Source organism: Papilio machaon, chromosome 4 (genome assembly GCF_912999745.1).
Source record: "Papilio machaon chromosome 4, ilPapMach1.1, whole genome shotgun sequence".
NCBI classification, from domain to species: Eukaryota; Metazoa; Arthropoda; class Insecta; order Lepidoptera; family Papilionidae; genus Papilio; species Papilio machaon.
In genome coordinates this window covers 5,202,446-5,213,400 of record NC_059989.1, presented here as the reverse complement: position 1 = coordinate 5,213,400, position 10,955 = coordinate 5,202,446, and the positions used below count along the sequence as shown (strand labels likewise).

The following is a 10,955-nucleotide window of genomic DNA, read 5'->3' as shown; positions in this document are numbered from 1 at the left end:
TTTAACGTCGTTCTTTTTGTTGTAAATTGACATAATTTTCAGAAATAAAGTACTTAAAATATATCGAATTTAATTCTGACATATCTTATTAAAGTATTTTCATTTGTTTTGTTTTTAATTTTCTTTAACTCTCTAATTTTAGTCTTTGTAATAAAAGGCTTTGTCTTTGTACTTTTACCTACAGGGGCGTTACGCAGATGTGCAGACGCATCATAGTCATGTACCTAAACAAAAAATTATCACTTCTCAAAATAATATCAGTGTATGTTGAATGTATTAGATTTGGACACTTATGTATTTGTAATGACTTTATGTAATGCATTAGTTTTTTCTTTTGACATGAATTTTGGTAAAGAATAATAATCATAATCATAATTCATTTTTATTTACCGCAATTATATAATTATATAATTAAACTTATAATCTAGGAAGACAAACAAAGAAAAAATATAATCATAATTCTAACAAAAATGCAAGTAAACAGTCAAGAACTTTAAAAATCAATAAAATACTGTTTACAGTGGAATAAAACATTTTTTTTTCAAGCACAGTCATTTATTTGGTTGCCTTCCCGTCGATAAACATTCATTACATCGTAGAATAATCGAGAAACAAAACAAATATATAGATTCATTGAACAAGTGAACTCTATACTTAATGTAATAAGGCGTAATTTGCAATGAACACAATTTTAGGATAGTAAATCTTGTTGTTGAGTTTGCTGTTGATGTATTTCTTGCATTGTGGAGACTGGCAGAGTCGCGCTCACTGTAATGGAAGGCATGCCGGGTAGAGACACTGGAGTGACCACTGGAATGCCGCTGCTCATCGGTGGGAGCATCGTCGATTGATTAAAACTACTCATATCAAATGTGGGTACCAGGGGTTGTGTCTCATGCGGATAAGCCACAGTGGTGGGGACTTGTGGCTGGGTGTAGCTCGGCATCATGGGTATGTAGGGCTGAGGCTGGTTCATCGGAATGCCTGGCAGATTGGGCAGCGGAGCCGGAGGTTGCATATGTGACACTGATGGTATGCTGCCAAGATTTGTCAACGTTGCGTCCGCCAAATCTAGAAAAATATATTAACAAAAATAAAATGATGTATAAGTTAATACAAAAATCAAAGTAATAAAAAATCTTTATGATTAATATATATGGGTGAGCAGATGTAGTCACTATTCTCTTGCCAAGCTTATTAGGATCTATATAAAGGACTGACCAGAGTTAAAAACTTATTTCAACTTAAGATTGTCTTTTTAAGATTTGTCAAAAGTAAAATATTTAAAAAGGTATGGTTATGAATTAATGAACTTACTACTGGAATATGCAGCCATATTTGAGACAACAGATTGTGCTTGTGAAATAGGTTGTTGTGACATAACAGGTTGAGGAGCACTATATTCCGAAGTACTATAGTTTGCTCCGGGGTTGACCATCGGGACTCCGGATAAGAACGGCGGCGGGGGATGGTTCTGTATAGGTCCCTCTTGTGATATTGCACTCTGAGCTCCACTTACAAGTGGAGCTTTTTCATCATTAATACTAAGATTTTGCAGATTCGAAGCCAGATTTTGTTGAATGTTTACACTCTGTGATGACACCTGGAAATGAGAAAAATATCAAATAAGTATATACTTCTTCCTATTCATTTCAAGGAGTAAAGTTGTGATATAATTCATCCATGTAATCTTTAAAACTATTGAAGAACTAGAATAGAAACTTAATCTATATCATGTGATAAATCAAGGTGCTTTATGGATATTACATAGAACAATAATATTCAAATGTATATGTTTCAATAAAGAATTTCACAGTCTGTAGTATACATAGAAACATTAAGAAATATTTTCTTATCTCAAATCAGCCTTGATTTATGTACTTTTCTTACATAATGTATTGGACATTTTGTATTTGAAACTTTAATCTCACATCTGTGTAAAAAGACTTCAACAATAACAAATATAAAAGAAAAATAAATCCAGTTATCAGAGATCGAACAAGAGAGACAGAATAACAATTTTATTTATATCATAAATAAAATAATTCCAAAATAGAAGCTTTATATTACATTACATTTACTAAAGATTCATTTTCAAGTTAAGTGCAAGGTTTTTTTCAAACTATGCATAGTTGATAAACTTTTTTTATCAACCTTGAAAACAACACGAGTTAGTAATTTATGTAGTTTTTTTTTTAAATATTACTTACCATTGGTGTTGATGGAGTATATGGATTTTCATTAGGTGCAGTAGAACTATTTCTTATTGGAATTCTATGCAAGTAACCATAACCTATCCCGCATCCCAAGCTACCCTGACCACCCCAATTATGATTGGGTGTGATGTGAACCTCACGACATGTGTCATCAGATGTATTGTACACAAACAACTTCAAGGCTCTTCCTTCATGAGCCTCAATTAAAGTAAACAAATCTTCACTCTCATGCATTATGGAATCAGCTCCAATTATATAATCTGTGAATGGCCTTAGACCAGCTATTTCAGCTGGAGATGTAGGGTGGACTTCCTGTAAACAGTAAATTGAATATTAAAACAATTTCTATAACACAAAAATAACTATAATACTTTATATGCTTAAACGAAAGTTTTGTTTCCCATTTTAAGTATTAATTTCTTTAGTTACTTACCAAAACATGCCACACATTTTCATTAGCACCTTCAAAGGAACAAAACCTAATGCTTACACCCAGAAGACCTTGTCCTCCCCAATTATTACTTGGTGTGATTTGTACTTCCCTAACCGACTGCGTTTTACTGCTGTATACTAGCATTTTAATTGTTTTATCAATGTTTTTCTTTAACAAATCTTTGAGAGTGTCATTGTCTTGGTCCAGTCTTATGTTTTCTATTGCTACAATAAAATCAAAAAATGGTTCCAAATTTGCTTGGTGACCTGGAGAACCGTCTTGAACCTGCAAAATATTGTGTTATTACTAACTTGGATCACGTAAACCGACTTTGAATATTTTCATTACTACTCACCCGCAAAACATGGTAACCTTCTGAACCACCTCCAGGTACTTCAGCACTTTGTGATGAACCCATTGTAAAAGAAATAAATATATGGAATTTTATAAATAATTAAAAATATTATGGTGTTATAGAATTTTATTGACAGTCGTCAAATCTCGAATGTTGACTTTGACATATCCATTTTTTCGCTACGTAGTATGAAGATTACGTGGCACGAAGCAGGAACCTTTTAATTCAAACCTTTTATTTTTTTTATGAAAATATTAATCAAAATTATGTTCAAGCAGAAATTACCTAAAAGTGATACAAATTCTCAATAGGTATTTTAATCAGAAACACAGAGTTTTACTACCTTTTATCAGTAAATCCTCTCGATTAAAGAGGATGAACCTCAGCACAAGTTTGTGTTCTTTTGGAATTCACTATGGTGTAGTTTTTAAATCTGGCCTATGCAAGATCTTCTCTATTAACTGAGAAAACCCTAGTAATGTTACTCTCTAATAATGTCACTTAATAAATAAAGGAATTTATCGCATCATCGAGGTAAACGGTGATTGCCATTGTCTATACCGCGTAATTAAAAAAATAAGAAACGTCAAGGTGTCACTGTCACTGTCACCAATTGGTCATAAAAATTGGAACATCGATTTTGTTTATGTGCTTGTGATTAAAATTTAGGAAAAAATCAAAATGTAAGCAATATAGCTTGATGAAATCGTATATTACTGTACACCCCAGTATTAATATCCGTAAAAAATAGATGTCAATTTGCCAAACATTCAACACATTCTAATCCAATATTTTACTGTTTTATTTACCTTCAATTATAATTAAGTGTAATTAATACACACTCTTAAAGAGCTTTGAGATTTTTTTTTGAAGATACATTAATTTAGACTTGTAAAGTGAAATACTACCCTGGTATGCTAATATTTTATTTATTTCAGTCGCTGTATAAATAACGAAATGTCAGAATGTAAGCAGTTAATCACAGAATGGCTCAATGAGTACGCGTCCCTACAAGATAATGAAATAAAAAGTTTTGCTGCAGAACATGAACATAATCATGAGATTGCCACAGCAATATTTAACTTGCTATATAGTGAAGACAAGGATGAAGTGCAAACTTGCAACAAAGATGAATTATATGAACAGGTACTCTAAATTGTTATTTATACTTACTAAATATTTATGTTTTTGCCACTATAGGAATTTAAATTATATTTAAAGTAGACTGTGAGTATGGATAGATTGTACGAAAGAGGATCAGATATGTTGGCTAGTAGAGATGTTTGGTACTGAACCAACCTTCCATAGGAAGAAGGACAGGAAGCTGATGATAGACTGCAAAAAAGTATAATAGGAATGAGTGATACTGAAGACAAATACATCTTGTACCAAATTCACCTATGAGAGAATGATAAAATAATTTTCACAAATTTTCTTTTCAGCTTTTAGAAAATGTTTGTGTTCAACTGTTCAGTTTCTACAGATCTAAAGAAATAGAGTTACAAAGATTTACTTTGCAGTTTGTACCAACTTTAATGTTTAATTACTTGAGTGCTATAGCACAAGGTAGTAGCAAAAACACTAGATGTATAGAAACTCTTTTAATTGGTGAGTTTTAAGCTTTTTTATAATATGAAATAACTTAACACTTTCTCTTTTATATTTTTATAACTTGAAATTGTTATATCTTACCTACAATCATATTTAACTTTATTTCAGGCTTATATAATTTTGAAGTAGTAGATGAAAGTGGTAAACCAAAAGTTGTTTCTTTTAGGCTGCCCTCTTTAGCTCAAGCGTCTATTTATCATGAGGTAAGACATATATTTATCATTTTTAAATTTTAAGAACAATACTATATAGGGTACATCAATATTATTTTCATTTATATTTAAATTATTATTCCAGCCCTTATCTTTAGGTTCTCAATTCCTAACAGAGAGTGCGTTGCGACGATGGGAGGAATGCAACACGAAACTTGTGAGCTGGGGCCCGCTGTCTCAAGTGGAGACAATCAATGCACAGAATAGATTGAAAGTCATGGCGGCCTTACTTTTTATTTATAATAGACAATTAAGCTTATTACCTAAATTGGCCCTAAGACATTTTTGTATCGCTGCATCAAGGTAACTGCTGTCATAATTTATTTTAAAATTAAGAAAGAAATTAAATAAGGTACATAATATTTCATTTGTTCTGCAGAATTGTTACACAAGGATTTCATAAGAAACCCGGAGCTTCAAAATCTATTCCTCGGATACCAGTATCACCTAATTTCCTGTTAGAAATGGTAGAAGGATCATATTTTGCAATGTTCAATGAGTTTTATACATTAGCATTGCAAGCTGTTAAAGATATTGATCAGAGAGCGCAATATGAACTGTTTGCTGATGTAATGCTGGTCACCAGTGCTGTCATGAACTCATTAAAAAACAGTCCATCAGGTAAATAATACAAATATTTTGAATTTTTTTATAAAATATCTTATAGTATTTTTTCATTATTATTACCTAAAAATAAAAAAATATATTTATAATTTGAATTCAAGCTAATCAAACACTATAATAGTTAATAAACTAATAAAAATTTTAATACATTTTTTGACTGACAATCATTATTGATTTTATAGTTCAATTCATCAAATTATTATCTTTGGCGGTTTTTTAATTAATATTAAACATCAGGTCAACCATGCGACGGTCCAATGGGTATCAGCGTAGCTCTCTCTCCGGCTACCACTACAGTCACGATGTCAAAGTCAATGATAACCAACGCTTCATTCCGCACAAAAAAATTGCCAGGTAAGAAAATGTTTAATTGCTTTTACAAAAATGTCACCTCTAGGTACTTTATCATGAAAACTGACCTTTATGCCGATTAGTATTTCATATTGTGTAAGTACCGCAGCTAGGCCTATTTTATAGTTTTAAGGCATGTTTCAGAATAGTAAAGCTGATTTAGTTTATTATAATTTCGTTTCAGCAATAGGTAATTTAAAAGATTATTTTTTGAAAATAGAAAAAAAAATCGTTTGTTAGACACATTTTTCTTCGTATAATCATTTTTGTTTGTAAATGAATATGTCTCAATTGTTTTATTTTTCATTTGTCTATTTCAGTTTCTGATCGAAAAACTATATAAATTTATTAATGAAATAAGAAAAAAAATGTAACTGAACTTGTGATCAGTCCCTTATAGTTCTTTTTGTTTATTTTATTTTCAGGTATGCTTTAGAAATTATTTGATACTTGGTATAAGTACAATAAACAACTAGAATAAAGAACTAGGCTAGGAATATGCGTGATTAAATAGTATTGGAGTTTATAAAAACAAAATTGTTGTAATAATTATACATCTTAGCGCTATTTATCTTATGTTTTGATACATACGTAATACCCATGAAGCTTGAGTTATCATGTTAATATGTAATTTTATTAATAATCTTTGCTACAATTTGACTTGCAGACGATATTCCAATACAGCCGGGTCAAGCGGTGGCCGCAGAATCCGCGGACATGTTGTCTTCTATCACCGAGGAGGCGGAGGCGGATGCCGCGCCCATGCAGCGCGGTGGAGTCATACGAAATTCTAAACCAAAACTCAGTTCCTTTCCTGTGTTGGGCAAAAAGACGAAAGACGGCAAAGAGAAAACGATCGCACCAAATGAGAAAAAGAATTCTGGTAAAGATTCTTCAAAGGGCATTTGGAATGCGTTGGGCAGTGGCGCTGGTGACATGGTGGACGCTCAACAAAAAAGCTTAGATAATTCTTTCGATGCGAACAACAGTCTTAAGGATGAAATCTCGATGACGTCCGTCCTTAACAGTGCAGACAACTCGGATACTCGTTCACAAGGAACGACCGACTCTTTAGACATGGAAGCTCCCTCTTCTCGTTTTGCCGCTATGCAAGTCAGTTCTGTCTAAATCTTAGATTGTCCATTTCAGTATTATGTACTCTTATAGTTACCGTATATGTGGTGTTTGTTAATATATTCATGTTTTAGAAATAACTTAACATTTTTATTAATATTATGTTGCTGGTATATTTACTTAATAAAAGCTTTTAGTAGTTAAATTTTCATCTGGTTGAATGTTATTGTAGTACTTAAAAGAATAATTCAATTGTGTCCTGCCAACTTTAATTATGTATCATTCCAATATTTGTTTTATGAAATAAATTCTATTTTGCGTATATTAAATCTCATTTAATGAATAAAAATATTTTATTAAGAAATTTTTCTACCAATAAGAAATTGGATGAAAAAGTTCCGTGCTAAGAAATGCCAGTAGAGATTAGATGAAAAACACACTTAAAAAATCAAAGAATACACACCTAAAAGAATACAATTGCAAAATTATTAATTTCTTTTCATTTTCCTTATTTAAAACGATGAATATTTTGATTATAAATTGCTTCATTGTAATTAGACCAGGGAACGTAATCAAAGCCTATCAAAGTCCTTGGTTTTTTTTCTTGTAAAAGTTCTTCCAACTTCGTAATAGTAGCAACGTATTCGTCGTGTTCCTTTTCGTTTATAACTATTGGCAGATTTGCTGCACAAACCCAAAGGTAAAACATGCCCACTGAAATATTAAAACAATATCATTATATAGGGGCGCTAGTGTGCTATCATAATTTAATTTGACTTAAGTCCACCGATTCAGATATCTTCGTCGGTCTATAATTAAATTTGATACTACTCTTTATGGGAAAAGATAACGTTCGTTAACAACGTCCTCTACAACGGTTTACAATTGAACTTGGATCAATTGTTGTCACTAATTGGTTCTTGTTTAACTGTGAATTTATAGAAAACATTGCATTGTTCAGAAGTTTATATCACTGCACTGACATTGAATTCACAACGAAACAATATTACTGCTGGTAAAATATAACAGCGTAATGCTTACACAGTATAAAACCTCCGAGTACACTAGCTCCAATGAGAAGACCAATGTCCATTGTGTTTTTTTTCAGCGTTAATAGGAGTGTTATAATCAAAACTGTAAGCGCAATGAGACGAACCAACTCTACTACGATGTACGGCATCATTAGTATATTATTGCACTGAAATTGTCAACATTAATAATTATTTAAAATTTATCAATAATTGATACACCAGCTTAAAAACCGAATCATACAATTTTAAACGTTGTGGATTCTCTACCACCTTTTTGGACTGCCCAGGGGCAAAAGGACAAAGCGATGTAAAGGCAGTTTATGATTTACGCCTGGTTTACATTATGTCAGTACAGTAGAACAGTAGCCCTGGCTTGGCAAGGATTGCTTCGGCTCACTGGCGCCAGTTAGTGTTTACATTATGCCAGCGTTGACATTGAACGCTACTGTCCTACTCTACTGGCATGACTTTTACGATAAAAGCGCATAAAGAAGAAATAGTAAAGAATTTAATTCTGTAGCATGTAAGCAGCATTTACGATTGCTGTAAAACTTTTGTATCGAATATGATGAATACACGATTTTCTAATATTTCCCGGCGCAAGGAATTATTAACCGATCGTAATTCAGATTCCTTACATAAGGACAATGGGTACCTTATACGCTCCATAAACATACAACATACAAATAATTATGTAGATGCATGTTAACACTATGACAAAACCAAGAGTTTTTGTTGGATCTGAAAATAAAAAGTAATTAATTTAATCTGTGCTATGTTCTTAACTATTTACTAGGTATCATTTGAATAAAAATCGCTGTTTTAATAATAACAATATGAAAATTACCGCTCCGTAAATTATTAACAAACTCTTTTGTAAATATCAAATTCAAATCATTCACCAAAATAGTTATTTTTTCTTCTACATTCTTAGGGTTCGAATATCCAAAACAACTAATAGTTAAAACAATGAAGGCTTGTATCTGTAAGTAAACGAAAGTCAGTTTTATTCCATTTGTTTTATGTTTTATAGTTTTTTAATTTCCCTTTCCTTATACCACTCGTGTAGGTCGACGCACTAGGTTTTCTTCCTCCAGATCTTCCGTCATATCAATCGTCACTCCATTCTTAATCTTGTCCTAATTCACGCAATCCAACCATCTTTCCCTAGGCCTACCCCTATCGATGTACCCCTCCACATTCATAACTAAAGGTCTCCTTGTCACATGCAGTTCTTCCCTCCTCATAACATGCCCATACCACGCTAACCTGTTACTTTTTAATTTCTGTACCATTAGTGCTAATTTCAGACGTCCTCTAATTTACCCATTTCGTATCTAATACATTCGTATTACCCCACACATCCATTTTTACATTCGCATTTCCGCCACAAGAACTCTACATTCGGATCCATATACATCATGACCAGTCTTATGATGGAATTTTAAAATTTCCACTTCATTTTACGGGGAATTTTTGGGTCAGATTAACTCCGTGACCTGTCGCCATTACAACCGTCCCACTATTATTCTATTTCTCCCGTTACGATCAATATCGCCTTCGTTTTGGATAAATTAGTCGAGGTAATGTCATCACATGGGGACGCAATGGGGTTAAAACTGGATTAGCCTCTGAAGTCGCAAAATAATTATTCCGTTTTAGTTCTGCTTATCTTCAATCCAGCTCTCTCCAATTTATCCCGCCATCTCTCCAGTCTACTCTGGACCTCAAGTGCCTATTCCCCAACAAGGACTGTGTCATAGGCGAATAGGCTGAACAGGTAAGGATTTAAAGTATATCCCTCATGTAAGCCAACTGTCACACTGAACGGCTTCGGACCTGACGTAACACTCTCACTCACAAATCGTATGTACTTCTCAGGCACTCGTTTTTCAACGCCCAACACAGAACCTTACGGGGTACATGTCGTATACCTTTTATAATTAAAAAATTTTGTGAATTTATGTTACGTACTATTGAATATAGTGCAATTATTATGCCACCTAATCTAAGTGAAAACCAAAAACAACAGCTATACACCAGAGCCATTTGGTTTAAAACAAAACTACAATGAAATCAAAGTGTTTCATAAATCGTAACTAAAATGTTGACAATGTTTTAGACTTTTTTTACAGAGCTTCGTGTTGACTATCGTGTAACGATCACAAAGCTATTATTATCTATTACACATTGATTGCAATACAATGCTTGCGTGTTAAAGCATAAAACTTTATCATAACAGTATGATAGGTTTTGAGGGGTGGGGCTTAATAATAAGTGATGGTGGCGACGCGACTTAGTTAAGGTACCTACACATAACGTTGTCGGTTTAAAACCCTTTGTTAAGAAAGTGAAATGTAAGTAAAGCTTCGTCCTTGAACTTTTATGATGCCTCTATTACTCGCCCAAGGTCACAAAACTCCACAGTTCTTCCATCCATCCTCTGCCCCTGCTCTATATCTTAACGAACTCAATAAATTTGAAGAAACTGCGCAGAACTCAATTTTCTCGACGGAGCTTCCAATCGCTGGCGCGAGATTCTACGCATGTATTAAGTATACGCTCTTATCGCATGACAGTACAGTCGGACACAATGATAATGCGCATTATGCAATGCCCAATAAGGGGCATATTATATCAATCAATTACATTTAGACTTCAATTTGCCACAGGAAATTTTAAATTTATGTTGTGCGTTAATGTTGCGTTGTTTCCAGTGGCTCAACATTTATACATAAACACTATTTATTTTAATCTAATGTTTTTTTTTTTTGAGAAATAAAAAGTAGAACGACGCTTCATTTTTGTATAATTATTTCGACGAACGAATAGCATGATTCCCATGAAAATTTTGACAACAATGTGAACGCGAGCTACATCGATGCTTGTTTCGTTACATGTTTGACTTTTGTTTACATCAAAAATAAAAAGATTAATAAAAAGAAACCTTAAAACTAATAATATGTGTATTAATTTACGTTTTCTCTAAATAAATGTAGTGGCTCAAAGCGCGCATAAGCTCATCAAAAAAAATTGTTTGAACTGTAC

General features: G+C 32.8%; 3 protein-coding genes across 3 annotated transcripts; 1 reads left to right on the top strand and 2 right to left on the bottom strand.

The window, feature by feature from the left end:
* Positions 1-399: 399 nt before the first annotated feature.
* On the bottom strand, positions 400-3,144 carry LOC106710725 (Golgi reassembly-stacking protein 2). Its single transcript, XM_014502880.2, has 5 exons — positions 3,005-3,144; positions 2,650-2,934; positions 2,211-2,528; positions 1,318-1,603; positions 400-1,071 (listed from the first exon to the last, which is right to left on the bottom strand). The coding sequence occupies exons 1-5, from the start codon at positions 3,065-3,067 to the stop codon at positions 692-694; spliced, it is 1,332 nt and encodes a 443-aa protein (XP_014358366.2). The 5' UTR covers positions 3,068-3,144; the 3' UTR covers positions 400-691.
* A 463-nt stretch (positions 3,145-3,607) lies between these two features.
* On the top strand, positions 3,608-7,045 carry LOC106710816 (hyccin). The gene is made up of 8 exons (XM_014502988.2): positions 3,608-3,687; positions 3,943-4,150; positions 4,447-4,612; positions 4,724-4,818; positions 4,913-5,130; positions 5,207-5,448; positions 5,689-5,805; positions 6,470-7,045. Exons 2-8 carry the CDS (start codon positions 3,962-3,964, stop codon positions 6,928-6,930), a joined length of 1,488 nt encoding a protein of 495 aa, XP_014358474.2. The 5' UTR covers positions 3,608-3,687; positions 3,943-3,961; the 3' UTR covers positions 6,931-7,045.
* Positions 7,046-7,251: 206 nt separating this feature from the next.
* Positions 7,252-10,280, bottom strand: LOC123720950. Its single transcript, XM_045677779.1, has 5 exons — positions 9,882-10,280; positions 8,755-8,890; positions 8,563-8,648; positions 7,918-8,074; positions 7,252-7,590 (listed from the first exon to the last, which is right to left on the bottom strand). Exons 1-5 carry the CDS (start codon positions 9,954-9,956, stop codon positions 7,385-7,387), a joined length of 660 nt encoding a protein of 219 aa, XP_045533735.1. The 5' UTR covers positions 9,957-10,280; the 3' UTR covers positions 7,252-7,384.
* Positions 10,281-10,955: the final 675 nt, after the last annotated feature.

Coding starts and splice junctions, on each gene's coding strand:
- LOC106710816 (XM_014502988.2), top strand. CDS start 3,962: ATGTCAGAATGTAAGCAGTTAATCACAGAATGGCTCAATGAGTACGCG. Junction 4,151..4,446: donor AAGATGAATTATATGAACAG/GTACTCTAAATT, acceptor TTTTCTTTTCAG/CTTTTAGAAAATGTTTGTGT. Junction 5,806..6,469: donor CCGCACAAAAAAATTGCCAG/GTAAGAAAATGT, acceptor TTTGACTTGCAG/ACGATATTCCAATACAGCCG.
- LOC106710725 (XM_014502880.2), bottom strand. CDS start 3,067: ATGGGTTCATCACAAAGTGCTGAAGTACCTGGAGGTGGTTCAGAAGGT. Junction 2,935..3,004: donor AAGGTTACCATGTTTTGCGG/GTGAGTAGTAAT, acceptor AATATTTTGCAG/GTTCAAGACGGTTCTCCAGG. Junction 2,529..2,649: donor AAAATGTGTGGCATGTTTTG/GTAAGTAACTAA, acceptor TACTGTTTACAG/GAAGTCCACCCTACATCTCC.
- LOC123720950 (XM_045677779.1), bottom strand. CDS start 9,956: ATGGCTCTGGTGTATAGCTGTTGTTTTTGGTTTTCACTTAGATTAGGT. Junction 8,075..8,562: donor ATGTTTATGGAGCGTATAAG/GTACCCATTGTC, acceptor TGACAATTTCAG/TGCAATAATATACTAATGAT. Junction 7,591..7,917: donor ACTCGGAGGTTTTATACTGT/GTAAGCATTACG, acceptor TTAATATTTCAG/TGGGCATGTTTTACCTTTGG.